This window comes from Mandrillus leucophaeus, unplaced genomic scaffold (assembly GCF_000951045.1).
Source record: "Mandrillus leucophaeus isolate KB7577 unplaced genomic scaffold, Mleu.le_1.0 Scaffold123, whole genome shotgun sequence".
Lineage (NCBI taxonomy): Eukaryota > Metazoa > Chordata > Mammalia > Primates > Cercopithecidae > Mandrillus > Mandrillus leucophaeus.
In genome coordinates, this window is record NW_012100654.1 from 676830 (window position 1) to 695017 (window position 18188).

Sequence of the window (18188 nt, forward strand, 5' to 3'; positions counted from 1 at the left end):
AGCCGCAGTGCGCGCTGGCCTTCGCCAAGAAGCACCAGCTCAAGGTGCACCTGCTCACGCACGGCGGCGGTCAAGGCCGGCGGCCCTTCAAGTGCCCGCTGGAGGGCTGCGGCTGGGCCTTCACAACGTCCTACAAGCTTAAGCGGCACCTGCAGTCGCACGACAAGCTGCGGCCCTTCGGCTGTCCGGTGGGCGGCTGTGGCAAGAAGTTCACTACGGTCTATAACCTCAAGGCGCACATGAAGGGCCACGAGCAGGAGAGCCTGTTCAAGTGCGAGGTGTGCGCCGAGCGCTTCCCCACGCACGCCAAGCTCAGCTCCCACCAGCGCAGCCACTTCGAGCCCGAGCGCCCTTACAAGTGTGACTTTCCCGGTAACCGCGCGCTCGGGGGCGGGCGGGCTGCGCGGTGTTGCAGGCAGGCCCCCGGTGCCACGTCCGTCCCACAGAGGGGCCTGCCAGACCTTAGCAAGCCGGGGACGCAGGCTCTTCGGGATTTGTGTTCTAGCTCCTTCCATGTCATTCGATTTGAGATCTTGGCCCTGCCTTGCCGCAGGGATTTCGATGGCAGGTAGTGCAGATCACCACAGCTGCCCTTCCCAAAGGCGGCGGCAGCAGATACCCTTAACCTGCTTGCGCTTGGTGAAAGCGGCAGCGCATCTTCACAGAGTGGCACGAAGCTGTGTGTCAGGTCTTTATTTTCCTCAGTCTCGTCATTTATTTATGGGGTGCACACTCCGTGCTGGAGGAGCAGAGATGAATGTGGCCAGATTCAGGACCTTAACACGCTGGGAGGATAGCCACAGGTGTGCGCACATCCTGGCTTTTTTGCCTTTTATACTTTTATTTCCGTTGAACCTCACAGTTTTGTGAAGTTTTAAAAATTAGCCGCCTGTGAAGGTTAAAAACTGTCCTCATTTTACACATGAAGAAACAAAGGCCGAGCCTCGTGGATAAAGTCCACTGCTGGTGGCCGGGCGCTGTGGCTCACGCCTGTAATCCCAGCACTTTGGGAGGCCGAGGCGGATGGATCACAAGGTCAGGAGATCGAGACCATTCTGGCTAACACGGTGAAACCCCGTCTCTATTAAAAGCACAAAAAATTAGCCGGGCGTGGTGGCAGGCGCCTGTAGTCCCAGCTATTCGGGAGGCTGAGGCAGGAGAATGGCATGAACCCCAGAGAGGGAGCTTGCAGTGAGCCTAGATCTCGCCACTGCACTCCAGCCTGGGCGACAGAGCCAGACTCTGTCTCAAAAACAAAAACAAAAAAAGTCCACTGCTGGTTATTTCTCCGCTGTCTCCACTGTGTGGACCTGCAGTTGTAGGGAATGTAGGACTCCAACACAGTTAATTCTTCACCAGGATGGGCAGCTTTCCCTGCTTTCACAGGGACGGGGTTCCTCCAGAAGGGCAAGAGAGGATTCCTGCCTGGAAAGGCAGAAGAATGGGGTGGGCTGGATGGCAGAGCCCAGGTGGGGATTGTGGGCTGTGGTGAGGGCCCAGGAAGAAGGACCAGTCATTCAAACCAAACTGGAATGTGTGCCTAGCATGCCCTTAACCTGTATATGCACACGGCTCTCCTTATAATGTTTTCAAACAAGAATTTTGAAAGGATGAGATGATAATTATGAACGGGTTTTATTATTTTTCTCTCACATATGCCCGTGGACTGTCTTGCGCATTCCTCTTCAGAGAGAATGTGGCTTGAGGCCACTAGCTCAAAGCCTTTTTTAGTCATACATTCTTGGGAATCTGATGGTGGCTGTAGACCCTCTCCCTGCTAAAAAAGTTTCATTCTGTGTATGATGCTAGGAAGGTTAGGGATCCTGCCTGCTTCCAGGCATGAGGTCCCTTGAGGGTTTTGTGTTGGCTGATCCATGAGGCTTCTTGTGTTGAGATGAGATTAGATGGTTAAAAGCAGGAGGAGTACCAGTGAAGCATCATCAAAGGGCCCAGACCTGAATTTCCTGAGGGCCTGAGCCAGGGAGTGGGAATGATGAGGGTCTCTAGCAGGTGAGATTGCAGAGGGAGAACCAAAGGGTGTAATTATCTGTGGGGTTGTGGGGGGTTCTTGGGGATATTTTGGGACCAGATCGAGGCCAAAGATCAGCATTTCCTGGTTAGATGTTGCTGGGGAAAGTAGGGTTCCTTGGGTTGATACTTTTGGGCAGTGCTATGCCATGTGCATCTGTGTGGCAGTTCACAGGCATGATGGTATCTTGTTAAAGTCTCCAAGAAGAGCTGCAGCAAAGACCCGTGTTAAACATCCTGCAGCCTCATATTTTCCACCCTGTTGGAGCCCTGAATGTTTCTGTTGGAGGAGAAGCATTGCTGTGGAATTGTTAAGGCTTGGCTGCTTTGGCCGGGGGTTAGGATGGAGGTGAAGATTACAAAGCAGAGAACCTAAGGAAATGGCAAAAGGAAAAAGAAGTCAAATAGCAAGGGACAGGGCTGGCAGTTAGAGGGTGTCAGGGAGGAAATTTGGATGTGTAGAGGATGCAGCATCACCCCCAAGGGGTGAAAATCCTGGCCAGTAGGATGATTTGTAACCTTTCAAAGATCAACCCTGCCAGACAAAATCTTGTTCCTTAGTATTTGATTTCTCTCATGAGGTTCTTGGGTCTCAGCCTGTGTTCAGGATCAGTACTCTGGAACTGGCCAGTAGATGGCTTTGAACAGAGAACTTTCTCTTTATCAGTTGTTCCATCTCCAAGTCGTGTTGCAGCAGGTGGCCAACGTGTGCCTATTGGCTGCCATTAGCTGCCTTCTTGTGGTGATCACAAAGCCAACAAGCATTAATGGTCATCCCTTTTTAGAGAGTGCTTGTGAGTCATGTTTTTCCTTGTCTGCTTCAGGGTGAACAGTGTCCGGTGGGTGTGACTAGCATTAGCTATGTTGTATAATTTTTGCCACACTTTGAGCAGGGTTTGTGTTTTCCTTGTTCAGGCTGTGAGAAGACATTTATCACGGTGAGTGCCCTGTTTTCCCATAACCGAGCCCACTTCAGGGAACAAGAGCTCTTTTCCTGCTCCTTTCCTGGGTGCAGCAAGCAGTATGATAAAGCCTGTCGGCTGAAAATTCACCTGCGGAGCCATACAGGTAATGAGCTAGGGAACGCAAAGCATTTGGACCCAAGATTTGTCTTCATTGTAGCTGTTGGAGTTGTAAATTTTATGCTGTGTACTTTTTTTCTTTTACAAGGTGAAAGACCATTTATTTGTGACTCTGACAGTTGTGGCTGGACCTTCACCAGCATGTCCAAACTTCTAAGGCACAGAAGGTAATCCTTACATTTTGGTTTGCATTATCAGCTTTGAAAATGAGTGATTTGTCAGCAGCAGAAACTAACGAATGAAATATCTGTAGACGTTTTTTAAGTTGTAAAAATAGCTCAGTGTTGATAATTTGGAAAATTCAGAAAACTGTAAAAAAAAATTGCTGAGAATCTCATCACGTGAAAATACTTTTTTCTGTGTGTACTTTTTTTTTTTCCCCCCGAGACGGAGTCTCGCTCTGTCGCCCAGGCTGGAGTGCAGTGGCACAATCTCGGCTCACTGCAAGCTCCGCCTCCCGGATTCACGCCATTCTTCTGCCTCAGCCTCCTGGGTAGCTGGGACTACAGGCGCCTGCCACCACGCCTGGCCAATTTTTTTTTGTATTTTTAGTAGAGACGGGGTTTCACCGTGTTAGTCAGGTTGGTCTCGATCTCCTGACCTTGTGATCCGCCCACCTCAGCCTCCCAGAGTGCTGGGATTACAGGCGTGAGCCACCACACCCGGCCCTGTATATAATTTTTTTAAAAAAAACTTAATTGGTATACTCTGTTCTTTAAAAAAAAAAAATTCCAGTTTTGTTTAACTTAACATTGTAGAATAAGCTTTCTTCATGTAATTACAAGTTTTCGTGGTGGTAATGACAACCCTCAGACTGTCCAGGTGATGCTCAGCACTTTACATGTGTGTCTTCTATCTTCACAACAACCTCAAAGCTAATGTTCTTATTCTCCCTGTTTTACAGTGAGACTCGGAGAGATTCGATGGTTTTTCTGTGCTTGCACAACTGGGCTCTGAGGATTTAATATAAAAATGTCACTTAGGAAAAGACACAGTCTTTACAAGTTGGCTTAAGAGAGTCTTTTAGCATTGCAGCTGATGCTTTGTGCACATTTCTCATGGCCCTCTGTCGCTCGGAAAGCTTGTTGATCATGAGGGTTTCTAAACAATAGAAACACCTTCATCAATACATTTGGGACTCCACTGTTTTTAAATTGAAATAGCATTAATTGTTCAATGTGTGACTCTGGGGTCTGCTTAGTCATTAAGGTAGAATTTTTAACTATGGGGTAGCTAAATTGCAAATCTTCTCACATGGATTAAAGACAGAGTAAAGATTTTCTGAAATGTACTACTGATTTTTGTAAATGTAAAGTTTGTATTTTGGTATATTTTGTAGAATTTTAAACAAAGAATCATGGTGAGTTGTATGAGGAATCACAGCTCCTTTATTTTTCTGTCTGGCAGGAAACATGATGATGACCGGAGGTTTACCTGCCCTGTCGAAGGCTGTGGGAAATCGTTCACGAGGGCAGAGCATCTGAAAGGCCACAGCATAACCCACCTAGGCACAAAGCCATTCGAGTGTCCTGTGGAAGGTAGATTTTAAAACATTGCTTTGAGCAGTAAACTAAGTACCAGGCCAACATTTATGTTGTTAAGTTTCCATTGTTTGAAGGTAAATGTTAGCTGCTTAAAGACTGACTCAATATAAGTTGTGGCGTTATGTTTAGTTACCTCGTTGAGTTAATTGTACTATTTTGGGAGTAGTGACTTGAGAATCAGACATGGTTTGACTCATGGCCCTGATCCTCACTAGATCTGTGGCTCTAGTTAAGTTACCTGTTTAATTTGGTGGTCATGAGGATTAGGTGAAACGTGGAAAATGCCTGTTTATCCATCTGGCGTGGAGCTCGGACTCAGTAAATTGTAGGTACGTTTGAGATCACGTTTGAATGGTCGCTCCAATCATTTTGTAATTGCATAGTAATAAAGCTAGACTGACTTTTTTTTGTTTGTTTTAATTTTTGAGACAGAGTCTTGCTTTGTCGCCCAGGCTATAGTGCAATGGCGCAATCTTGGCTCATTGCAACCTCTGCTTCCCAGGTTTAAGTGTTTCTCATGCCTCAGCCTCCTGAGTAGCTAGGACTACAGGTGTGCGCCACCACGCTTGGCTGATTTTTATGTTTTTAGTAGAGACAGGGTTTCACCATGTTGGCCAGGCTGGTCTCAAACTCCTGACCTCAAGTGATCCACCCACTTTGGCCTCCCAAAGTGCTGGGATTACAGGTGTGAGCCACCGCACCCAACCTGACTTTTTAAAAGGGATAGTAGAGAGGTTTCTTCCTTTAAAACACTGAAGCCTTAGTTCATTTGCCAGAAATTGGCTGCGTGACCTGTGCGTGCTGGCCCTACTCTAGTTCTGCAGGTGCACTGGGAGGCAGTGAGCCAGGGCATGTCGGGTGGTCTTGGATTCAAAGTCTGGCTCTACTGCTCCCTAAAGAGGTGATCTCAGGCAAGCTGCTTCTTTGGGCCTTGGTTTCCTTATCTGAAAGAGAGAATATTAAAGACCCATTTAAAGCTGAGACTAGCTCTTAGAACATAGTGAACATATATACAAGTGAACGTATATACAGTTCCTTCTTCCATCAGGGTTTCAGCTGGAGGTGCAGACAGGGGAACAGGTAACATGTAGGGTGCTGCAGGGACACAGAGGGTTTCCCCAGACTGCTCTTCGGGGTGAGAATGGCCTCACAGTCAGCTGAAGAAGGGGAAAGAGCACCAGACATGTGCGTGTGGGTGTTGGGGGTGGAATGGCCTGGGAGAGCCTCTCAGGGCCACGAGTGGCAGGCTTGAGTGTTTGGGTGAGCGTATGATGTGATCATGTTTGAGTTGTGGCTCAGTCTGACTTCAGGAAGGAAAGCAGCCAAGGGTGTGGGGAGGTGGGATGGCCTGGATGGGGGCGTTAATGGTGGGAAAAGAGAAAGCAGCATCGATGACAGAGGTGGGAGTTAGAAGTCACAATATACGGTGATGGATTTGGATTTTAGTTGAGGTCAGTGTCTCAGCTGAGTGGATTTGGAGGAAACAGAGTTTGGTTTGGACATGTTGTGTTTTTGGTACCTTTGTGCATCTAATGCACAAAGGGCAGGGGATGTGCTGCTGGCGCTGAGGAGAGTAGACCAGGCAGGGAGCGAAGCAGACAGCACCCAAGTCGTCATTTAAGCCACAAAAGTGGATGAAATTCTCAAGGAAGAGTATAAATGGAGGAGAGGCAGGGTAGTGTAGTTGATCAAAAACCTGAATTCTGGAGTCACACTGCCTGGATTCGAGTCCCAAGTCTGCCTCGTAAGTAGCTCTGGGACCTTGGACAAACACTTGAAGCTCTCTGTGCCTCTTCCTTGTCTGTAAAGTGAATAAAACCTCGCAGGGTTGTTGGCGAAGGCTGGATTGGTTAGTAAGTTTAGAGCATATGGAAAACATCAGTACATATGTCAGTTTACTGTTGTTATGATTGCTGTTAGATTTTCTTAAAAAGGACCTAGGACAGAGCCCTGGGGCTGCCCCCGATTCCAGTGGAGTGGCTGGGATGGGTACTGGCAGGACCAGCAAGAGCACAGAGGAGGTGGTGCTGAGGTGAGAGGGGATGTGTGGAAGTGGGGGTCACCTTGAGTGCTAGGGTGAGCCAGGACCAGGGAAGACATGCCTCAGTGCCACCTGCGGGGTTGTCTTGGTGTGTTGATGGATGAGGTTCCGTGGGGTCACTCAGGCAGAGTCCTGCTCTGATGCCCTGAGAGGTGGCCTGAGTGGGAGACGGGGATGGTTTGTGCTGACACTTCCACCAGAGGTGACTGGGGAAAGGGGAAAGGTGGGAGTTGGCTGTGGAGGATGGGGGATTTATTTCTGTAGAGCTCTGTTTCTTCCAGCAAGTCTAGGTGTTCTGCTGGGAGAGAAAGGGGGCACTCCCCACGTGGTGTGGGCAGCATGTGGAGATGGAGTTGGAGCTAGTAGGAGGAGCCCAGAACCTCTTCTCAGCTGGACTGAGAGTTGATCATTCTTGGGGTTGGGCAATAGTTGGGACTGATGATACCATTTTTTCCACTTTGGTAGATGTTTGAACTGTTGTATAATAAAAAGTAAAAGGCAAAACTACCTTTTTTATAGTAACAGGAGGAGGAGGAAAGGACAGGACCACAGACCAGAAGTCTGTCTGAGGGTAGGCACTGGGTGGCATCATGACAGCCTCGGGGCTGTGTGTTGCTGGGGCCTGTGTCTCGTGTGTGGCTGAGCCTCGTGCTTGCCTGGCCATCTACATGAGCGCCTCACTGTCCTCTGAATGCAGCTTGCAGACAGGTCTGTCAGTAATGGCTGCTTCTGCCTCTCCCTGGTTGCAGCTTGGATTTGTAAAGAATGGACACAGATCTCAATATATGGGCAGAATTTGGAAAAGCCAGCAGTTAGTACACATGGAGAAATGATTACATTCCTGGTTGTCACAGGAAATACAAACCAAAATGAAATAATTTTTGCCTATGGAATTAGCAAATACTTTAAAAAATGGAAACCCAGTGCTGGCAAGAGTGTGCAAGGGTCCTGTTGTAGCGTGGCCCTGCCATTGGGAAGGCATTTTACAGAAGATGTGCTTAGAGCCTCTGCTCTGTGACCTGTCTCTAGAAATCCGTGCTCAGGACCCCCAGCTGGGAAAGGGGGTTCCAGGGTACCCTGTGTACCATGGTGAGCAGGGCATGCGGAGGAAACTGTGCATTTGCAGGGCAAGCCTGGGCCGTCGGACCATCTCCTGTGTTTCCCAGATGGTCTTTGTTGAGCCTGACCTGGAAATGAATTTGCAGCTGTATTAGAAAATGAAAAATGTAGTTGAAAACTACATTCACAGGCAGCCAAGACCCTTACTCATCTGGCCGTATCCTATCTTCATAGCCTCTTTCCTTAAAATATCCCTCCTCCAGGTGCTGGGCTCCAGCAGTACCGCCCCACCGTCCTGAGAAAGTGCTGCGAGTGCGTCGTTGCTCGCTCCACTTGCTTAGGTCCGTGCAGAGGCTCTGTAGACAGGTATGGCTTTATTGGGCCCTCAGCACCCCTGAGAAGCAGGTGTCATTCCCATTTCACAGAACAGAAAAAGGAGACCCGCAAAGGGTAAATAATTTGTCTAAGGCCACACTGCTGGTGAGAGGTTGAACTGGAACCCAGGCTGGGATGCCTGCACAGCTGCCCTTCATGCCCCCATACCTTGGCTGGGCAGCTTTTGCGGCAGGAGCACCATCTGCTTTGCTGCACAGTGGCCCAGTCACCTCAAATGCTGTATACTCCTGAGACCACTTTTCTGCCTTCTTGGGAGGTGTGCGGTTTCCTCTACCGCTCGCATGCTTCAGTGTTGGCACTGACTTACTGCCCTTTATTGAAGCAGCTGGCTATTCTACTTGCCCCTGCCGGGTGCAGGTCTCTGGCCGCCAAGAGCTCCACGTCTTCTCCCTGCACCCGTATGAGGCAGAGCGCCAGCGTAGTGGAAAGCCAGGGCACGGAGGGGAGGTGACTGTAACTTTGAATGTGTCTTGTTTTTCCTCTGATGCCTGTGTGCAGATCAGAGTCATAAGTGGATTGGGAGTGTAAGCAAGGAGATGCCAGCTCTGGGCTCCAGGACACCCGCTCAGTCTCCCTGGGCATCCAGTGTCTCAGTGGGAAAGTGAAAGGACTGGCTTTGGTGATCTGTCGAGATAGTTTCCAGCTCTAAATGTCATCCTAGGATTACATTTTTTATGGTAATAGCTTAATCGAGATGACTAGAATAAATTGTTTGCAACTGAATGTTTAAGCAGTTAATACTTAATTTGACTTAATCTTCCCAACATCTCCATGTAGTGGGTGAAGAAACAGGCACAGAGGTTGCTTAGACATAGCTGAGGTAGGACTTCAAATCTCCCTACGGGTTTCACTGTATCTCTTGCTTTTTAAAAAGTTTGCTTTTGACTTGAATTGCTTGTGATGCTACTCCTAGAGATATTTGGTTTCTGTCCTTGCCAGTAGCCAGGGTGCAAAATGCAGGTCTGGTGGTTCTGATCTGATGAGGAAGTGTCACTTGTTCCTGGTTCCTTGGTGATCCTCAGGTTTCACACTCATTACTCTTTTTGTTCCAGGATGTTGCGCAAGGTTCTCCGCTCGTAGCAGTCTGTACATTCACTCTAAGAAACACGTGCAGGATGTGGGTGCTCCGAAAAGCCGTTGCCCGGTCTCTACCTGCAACAGACTCTTCACCTCCAAGCACAGCATGAAGGCACACATGGTCAGACAGCACAGCCGGCGCCAAGGTCTGCACTTTCCACGGCCCCCGTGGGGAGCTGCTTCCCTGCAAGAAACAGGAATAGTGCCAGTGCCGTCTGTTCCTTCTTCACCTCTTGGAAGTCGTCGGGCAGTGGGGTTGTGGCCATGGTTGCCAAGCCAAGTGGCCTCTTTTGCACTTTCTCTGCCACTTTCTTGCTTTTGACCCTCTAATCCCTCCCATGTCTTTTGTTTTTTGAGACAGGGTCCCTCTGTCACCCAGGCTGGAGTGCAGTGGTGTGATCATGGCTCACTGGAACCTCAGGGTCCTGCTCAAGTGATCCTCCCACCTCAGTCTCCAGAGTAGCTGAGCCCACAGGCATGCACCACCATGCCCAGCTAATTTTTGCATTTTTTATAGAGACAGAGTTTTACTATGTTGCTCAGGCTGGTTTTGAACTACTGGGCTCAAGCAGTCTGCCCACCTCAGCCTCCCAAAGTGCTGGAATTACAGGCATAAGCCACCATGCCTGGCCCCTCCCGTGTCTTTGAAATGCTTTCCTGGAAGAATGTTTCACTTTGTTGACTTTCCCTAGCATATGTCCCCTAAGCCTGTGTCTCTCACTGGGACTTTTGTCCTGAATTCTGGACCTGCCCCTCCTGTGTTTCCATCTGCCTCAGCTATTCTCTCTCCAAGTAACAAAGGCCAGAGCAGAGTTGTGTTTCAGGAGTGGACTGGGAGCAGTGAGGGCTGGAGAGGGCAGGGTTAGAGGGGAAAGTGACAGTGGCTGGGTGACCTGTAAGGGGAATGCTGAGTATGTGAGTGCCTGGTCATTGGGCAGCTTTGCAGCATGGGACTAGGAAACCTATCCCACTAGGCCTTCTCCACAGTGCAGAATGCAGAAGTGCCTGGCAGCTGTGGTGGCGGCCCCTCTGAGGAGCACGCACATGTGCCCTGCTCTCTGGGGCCTGGTGCGGTTATCGCTCCTCACTGGGCCTGGCTGATGGCATCCTAGCTAGCCCTAGAGTTACTTCTGCTGCTCAGTCCGTGGAAGCTGTGTGTGTCACCAACTGGGTCCTCCTGTGGATTGTGTGACCAGCAGCACCACAGGAGAGCACTGGCCTTGAGGCGCAGCTGTGTCACAGCTGCCGCATTGGCAGGGGACAGGCCTCCATGCCTCGCACAGAGTTTGATGAGGGGTTGGGCTCAGGGCAGGTCTGTGGCCTTTGCTTTCTTGTGATCCTATTTGGAAGTGGTCATGAAGCCCCTCCTTGGGATCTTGAACACTGATCTTTCACAGTTTACAGCAGTTGCCATTCAGCTTTATATTTAAATAAATTGCCCTTCTTGCTTCAGTAATGTCTTGAGAACAGGGAATGTGTGTGCCACCTGATTCATGTTGGAGGGTGTCATCTTTGCTCACAGAGGCCCACATGACCAGGCCCCCTTTCTCTGATGGCTCTATGAGACTACATCACTCAGGCCTCTCCCCTGTTCCGCCGTTCCCTCTCATGGCACACTTCCCCTTTCCTGACCTGGCCAATTCAGAAGTCAGCAGAAGCCCAGTGTTATACCAGATGCACTTTCCTTAAACTCTAGTGGGATGTGAGACCCTCTTCTGCAGCAGCTTGTGTATCCCAGGCTTGAATTTCTTGTGCAACAATGACTCATTTGTGTGTCATCCCCCTTCCAGCTGTCGGGTAGAAGACCAGGTGTCACCATTTCTCCTAGTGAAAAACGGGCACTAGAACACCTGGTTACTGTGGGATTATGTCATGCCCTCAGTGGGTTGTTTCAGTCCCCCTAACGGTGGTCCTGGGAGTGGAGCCCTCACTGGTGAAACCAAGATAGAAAGTACTTGCCAGGGTCACACCCGCAAGAAGGGCTGGGGCTGGGCTTTGAACTGTGGTGATCATGACTGTTTTGCCAGATGCTCTGCTTACTAATGTTTATTTAGTGATTGTGTTAATATCTGGCCCTTGTACATGTCTGGTCTCTCTAGTAGTAAATGTTTATAGAATTAGTAAAGTGCTAAATAAGGAAATTTATTAATAAATGGGTATCATTTGCACTGAGATTATTCATGGTCTCTTCACAGGGAGCTGAATCCTCAAGAGAGTCAAGGGAGTTTTTAGAAAGTTTTGAAAAACTGACATAGTTTTCCATTTTTAATTTCACCAAAGGATCACTACCATTTTCTTTCAAAATGCTTCGTTGGTACTAAGGGATATTTATTGAAGAAGTGATGCTATATTGATGCTTTTTTTTAAGCTTTGAAGTAATATGACAACTAAAGACGATACATTCTGAATTTGATTTGCTTTTTGTCTAGAATAGATTTTTGTAGATTTGCATTATTAAAAATATAAAATATAATAGACACTCTGGCCAGGTGTTCACAGCCTGCAGGTATGAGTTTGGGGTCAGTAACAGCTGGCGTGGGAGAAATAGGATCAGAGAACTGAGAGCAGGTTTTCCTCTGGGCCAGGCGCTGGCATAGTCAGGAAGCTGCTGGGGACAGTCCTCAGGAAAGGGTGACATCAAGTCCTTATTTGGCTCTTTTGCCCAAATTAATTATTCTCCCATTTTACCATTTGCTTGATGCTTGAAGCTTCCTGTGATTTGGTATAACTGGCATGTACTTGTATACAAACCCAAAACTTGCCTATGCATTGAAATTTTTTGGAAGTCATTATTCTCCCAAAGGTATGCTGATTATTTAAATTTCATAGTCATAGAATAACAAATAATCAAATATTTAAAGAGTATTATGACCAAAAATTAAGACTCCAGATGAAGAAGGGCCTGTTAGAATCATTACATGCTGCATCAGGGCTGGGCACTGTGCTGGGAGCTGAGGGGACAGTGGTGGTCAGATGGCTCTCCACCCTCAGGAGGCTTGCAGTCCTGGTGGGGAAATGTGAGGCTGGAAATGCAGTGGTAGGGGAGGCTCTGGGAGGGAAAGCCCATCAGGAACAGCTCTGTCTAGGGGGCCCCCAGCATGCCTAGAAGTCCTGTGCATCTGCCTAGAGCTGAAGCTTCGGGTCTGTCCTGGCTTTGCCAGGCAGCCAGTTTCATTTCCTTTGTTTACCCCTATATGGCTCCAGTCGGTTTTGGGGTGGCAGCTAGTTCTGGAGTGGAGCACAGAGTTTGGCAAACATGAGCTGACAAGCTGATTTCGAAAATATCCTCAGAGCACAGGCCAGCTAGCAACTGGCAGCTGAGGATGATGTGCCGTGGAAAGGTTCAGTCCTCTCGGGCAGCTCCCGTAGCACCGGGAGGGGAGAGGGCGCAGGCTTTGAAGCCAGAAAGACATGGATGCAAGTCTTACTTTGCTTCTTGCTGTTACCAGTTGGCCTGACCTTAGGAAATGTTATTTAATCTCTCTCCAATTGTTCCTACTGGAGAAAGCCCTGTCAGCCTGAGGATCCAAGACGCATACATAAAGTGTCTGATGTCAGCCGGCATCCCTTCGTGTCCCTTCCTGGGGTGTGTGTCAGGTGCCCCGAGAGACTGGCCGTGGGACTCTGTCATGATAACCAAGCTTCAGGGTCTGGGAAGAGGACAGTCAGTGCTTCCTTGGGGCATCACTTGGTAACATCATGGGCATAAACAAAAGTACTCAGTCTTCAAGGTCATAAAGTAACCGGAGTGTATTCCTTTTTTTTTCAGATCTCTTACCTCAGCTAGAAGCTCCGAGTTCTCTTACTCCTAGCAGTGAACTCAGCAGCCCAGGCCAAAGCGAGCTCACTAACATGGATCTTGCTGCGCTCTTCTCTGACACACCTGCCAATGCTAGTGGTTCTGCAGGTGGGTCGGACGAGGCTCTGAACTCCGGAATCCTGACTATTGACGTCACTTCTGTGAGCTCCTCTCTGGGAGGGAACCTCCCTGCTAGTAATAGCTCCCTAGGGCCAATGGAACCCCTGGTCCTGGTGGCCCACAGTGATATTCCCCCGAGCCTGGACAGCCCTCTGGTTCTCGGGACAGCAGCCACGGTTCTGCAGCAGAGCAGCTTCAGTGTGGATGACGTGCAGACTGTGAGTGCAGGAGCATTAGGCTGTCTGGTGGCTCTGCCCATGAAGAACTTGAGTGACGACCCACTGGCTTTGACCTCCAATAGTAACTTAGCAGCACACATCACCACACCGACCTCTTCAAGCACCCCCCAAGAAAATGCCAGTGTCCCGGAACTGCTGGCTCCAATCAAGGTGGAGCCGGACTCGCCTTCTCGCCCAGGAGCAGTTGGGCAGCAGGAAGGAAGCCATGGGCTGCCCCAGTCCACATTGTCCAGCCCAGCAGAGCAGCACGGTGCCCAGGACACAGAGCTCAGTGCAGGCACTGGCAACTTCTATTTGGTATGAAGCAATCTATTCAGTCACCACCATATAGGTCACTTCTCTCATACTCAGTCTTGAGGATATTCTGGATTAATCCTTTCTATGCAGACGTTTCTGGTTTACAAAAGGACGCAGCCCTGGACTACAAGTCTGGAACTGACAAGTTCTTATGACCTTGACAAATCACCTTAACCTGTCTGAGCCTTAAATTCTCATTTATTTCCTACATAAGGAGATTTGGCTAAATGCTTTCTGAGGTCCTTTGGAGTCCTGTGGCTCCATGGTAATGTGCTCCTTTCCTTGAAAATTGGGGGTTTTGTAATGTTGAGATACTTTGCCTGTATGCTTCTCAGCTCATGACCAGCCCTAGAAGAGGAGTCAAGACATAAGCCACCTTCAGAGGTTCAATGGAAACTTTAAAACCATACCAAACTCTTTTTTAGAACTAGAATTAACAAGAAAAGAAAAAAAGGGAGGGGGTTTATGAGCCTTAGTTCTTGGAGGATTATAAGAGTACTCCAATTTTGAGGCTGAACAGTTAATATACTTTATATCAATTATACATTTAATATAATTTAATTTAAAATAATTTAAAGATTATTGGGAGATAGTCTGACTTTCCTGACTCAGATGGGAATGATCAGATAGGGTTTTTTTTGTGTGTGTGTGGCACAGGCTAAATTTGATGGTGACATTTATATTGTTCAGAGTGTTACATCTTATTTTACAACTTTTAAAAAATGTTAAATCTTTTGAAGTAGGATCAGTTGTGAGGCACATAGTAACTGAGGCTCCGTGGAGCCAGCTTTCATTTCTTTCAGTGGGAGAGGACGGTCTCTGTCTCTGCATTTCTGGTGTCTTGCTTGTCGGTGGCAGAGCTATGCTTGCCAGCCTTTGCTTAGGCAGCTATAGCAGTTGCTAAGTGTACAGGTGACTGGGCAGGGATGGGAGGTGGCCACAGTTAGAAACAAGTGTGCAGTCAGTCCCTGGTGCAAGGACTGTGTGCCTCGGTGCCTTGGGAAATGGAAGCTTCCTGGTGCAGCTGTAGCTGTGGGTGGAGGTGGAGAAGCCAGCAAGACCTCGGTCCTAACCCGTGTTCGTTTTCTTGCTAGCTGTGTGGCGTTGGGCTACCTCGCTTCTCTGAGTACAAATGGTGTGTGGTGAATGGGTCCCAGGTATGCTACGAGCTTTGAGGGCTGCTCTTTTTCTCTTCGTAGTGATAAGTGTTAAACTGTCTTTCTTTGGAAATGTTCACAGACTTCCAACAGCTGAAGTCCTCTGAGTACTGTCTGGCACCCTCAGGAAAGTTCCTGAATTCAGTACCATCATTATTGTTTTTGCATAAGACTTTGAGTGTAGTCCCTGCCACCAGAGCGGCCTCTGCCATGGGTCTCTAAGGTGGGACCTGTCCCGGGCCTGCCATACATGTGTGTGGCACAGTGTGAAACGTGTCACGGAGTGCCATGGTAAGGTGACCCTGGGTCACCCAGGCAAGGCTCAGTGTTTGTTTCAGAAAGCAGAGAAGTATGTAATTGATTTAAAAAGTTTCTGTGTAAAATATTTTACTATGTTTTAGACTTTGGAGGAATATACTTTGCTTCTCTGGATAAGAAAGACACATACATTGTTCGAGCTCCAAGTTTGTTCGGCCCTCGCCACAAGTGGACGTAGCATTTGGCCCTTTGTGTGCCTTGCTGGCGACTCTGGTTATGGGAGCTCGGATATGTCCCAGAAGCAGGCTTATGGCACTTCTCTAGCTCCCTTGCTACCCTTCCTTTGTGTCTAGATAAGTGACTGATACGCTTTTCTTTGGTCTCAGGAAAGTGGGGGCTCAGCAAGAACTGATTACCGAGCCATTCAACTAGCCAAGGAAAAAAAGCAGAGAGGAGCGGGGAGCAATGCAGGTGAGGCCGTGTGTGCTGCAGCCCTGATGAGCAAGGGCCTGAGGGTTCTCTGTCACTATTACTGGCAGAAGAAACACACAGCAGGTGTTTCTGTGCTCTTGATTTTACTTTTCTGTTCAGAATACCCTTTTTAACAACTCCTTAGTTTTATTTGAACTTAAGGGAAAAAATCAGTAACAAAATTCCCAGCATCAGTATGAACCTATTTTATTTGCCTAAACAAGCTTTGTGAAAGTTAAGGGTTCAAACACCAGTGTCAGTTACCTGGAAGGCTACTAAGGTAAATAAGCAAAGCAGGCCAGGTGTCAGGAAAGCAGAGATTGTGCCTGGTGCTGAATGGCCTTGGGGCCTGATCTTGGCATGGCAGAGACCTGGGGACTGCCACTGTCCCAAGGTACATGTACATGGAGCCAAACTGTGTGTCCTGTGGCATTGTCAGAGTTTTGTTGAAATCTTATTTGAAAATGTTAGCAACTTATTTGTATTTTTAAAGACCAAACAAGAGCTGGTAACCTATGTGGCCTCAAGCATCTGTCCTTCCTGAAAATGGAATAGTGGGATGTAGTGCTTAATGGAAACTGCTAAATCTTTTTCTAAAAAGTAACAGTGGATTTTTAAAATGTATTGTTTTTTGTGTATTTCATTTGTCCTTTGTATTTATCTAAAAGGGTTGATACGATTTTATATCTTGCTCTCTATTCCTAATAGTATCATGACTGACTTCTTATTTAAAATAAATAACAATTGCCGATTTTCTGTTAATCAGTTTTCTTCAAGCCAGTGTTTCCCTATAATGTTGTATGCATCAGTGTGGATTGTGACTTAGGAAGAGACACCTCCACGGTTCACGAAGTACCAGAATGGAACTTGCAGAGATAATAGAAGGAAGTGTGGTGGTGAAATTTGTAGAAAGAGTTGACCATAGACCAAGTAAAGTTCATGAAGGAAAGCAGATGCCTTTATTGAACCTGATAGATAATATTGAAGGAAAAAGAGACAAACATTCAAGTATATACCACGTGTCCTATTTCTTACATTGCTTTGGAGTACTATCTATAAAGGAGATTTGATGTTTTCATTACTGTTTTTGTAAATATTTCAGCATTATGTTTAAAAAGTTAAGGATATTGGCCAAGTGCGGTGGCTCATACCTGTAATCCCAGCACTTTGGGAGGCTGAGGCGGTGGATCACCTGAGGTCAGGAGTTCAAGACCAGCCTGGCCAACATGGTAAAACACTGTCTCTACTAAAAACACAAAAAAATTAGCTGGGAGTGGTGGCGCATGTCTGTAATCCTAGCTACTTGGGAGGCTGAGGCAGGAGAATTGCTCAAACCTGGGAGGTGGAGGTGGCAGTGAGCCGAGATTGTACCACTGCATTCCAGCCTGGGTGACAGAAAACAAGACTCCATTTCCAAAAAAAAAAAAAAAAAAGTAAGGACATTAAAAAAAATTATAGCCACCTACTGTTGCCAATTCTTTAAAAATTAACAGTATTTTCTTAATGTCAGTATCTAGCAAATGTTCAAATTTTCAGTTGTCCCAGATGCCTCAAATGTTTTGTGTAACTGTTTGTTGGAATTAGAATCCAGTGGGGTTCATATGTCACTACTGGTTGATACATCATCTCTTGACTCTGTTTGACAGCTGTAGGGTTCTCTGCTATCTCTTGTCTGGTTTTTGTTGAAGGAACTGATTGTTCTTTCGAATGTGCCAGTCTGGACCTTAATGATCACATCACTATTTTAACACGTTCCTTCCTTTTTTTTCTTTTTCTGTAAATTAGTAGTTATGTCTAGTGGTTAGATCTGGTTGGTTGATAAAACTCTGCTGCAGGTGGGAGTGGGTTCTCGCTGGAGGCCCCCAGCCTTTGGCGGGCTGTCTATCTGTACTGCTGGCGACCATTGTGACCAGATACTGGATCCACTTATTCCTTAGGGGTTACTCTAAACGGTGGCACTCTAAATCTGTCATTTCTTTCTTTCTTATAGCTGGGACATGTCTATAAAGAGCAGCTTCTCATTTTTTTACCCTGAGGTGCAGTTAATGATGTTTGAATCTGTTTGAGTTTCTTAGCATTCTACAGTGATGGTCAGAGTATTTTAATGCACTCATTGGTTTAAATACTTCATAGACTTCTAAGGGAAATTGAAACCTGGTACCTGCTAGGTCTCCTTGTGTGAGTACAGCAGGAGAATGTCGTCGTGAGGGTGAGGCTGCTGCCACCGCCACCCACATCCTTGAAAAGCCCCTCCGGGTGCCTCAGCCAGTGGAGGAAGGCCACTGTCTCTTTTCCAAAACCTGCAGGGCACCGTTGTCTTCCTGCGCCCGTGTGTCTGCTGTAGTTTTAGACCCCTGCCCCCCCCCCAGCATGGGGGGATGCCCGCCTCCCCTCAAAACAGCATCCTGCATACTCATGCTGCATTTATCACAGCTGAGAGTCCCCTGTGGCCGCAGTCCTGGGAGCTGAACGGCAGACTTGATGTAGATATGACCAGGCTCCCCCAGTGCCCTTCCCTGTTCCAGGCCGCATGTGCATTTAATTGTCACACCTCCCCATCTCCTCTGGTCTGGGTGAGGGCCTTGGCCCTCCCTTGTCATGGTGCTTTCAAAGAGGGTGG

The 18188-nt window shown here is 47.8% G+C and overlaps 1 protein-coding gene across 1 annotated transcript in view; it reads left to right on the forward strand.

The window, feature by feature from the left end:
• The first annotated feature begins 6 nt into the window (after positions 1-6).
• The window catches only part of ZXDC (ZXD family zinc finger C), a 37057-nt gene continuing 18875 nt past the window's right edge, over positions 7-18188 (forward strand). Inside the window, exons 1-7 of the mRNA XM_011971513.1 lie at positions 7-372; positions 2944-3096; positions 3199-3277; positions 4518-4648; positions 9203-9373; positions 12997-13682; positions 15484-15568. Coding sequence (XP_011826903.1) covers positions 240-372; positions 2944-3096; positions 3199-3277; positions 4518-4648; positions 9203-9373; positions 12997-13682; positions 15484-15568 — 1438 coding nt within the window. The 5' untranslated portion in view covers positions 7-239. The remainder of the gene's footprint in view (positions 373-2943; positions 3097-3198; positions 3278-4517; positions 4649-9202; positions 9374-12996; positions 13683-15483; positions 15569-18188) is intronic.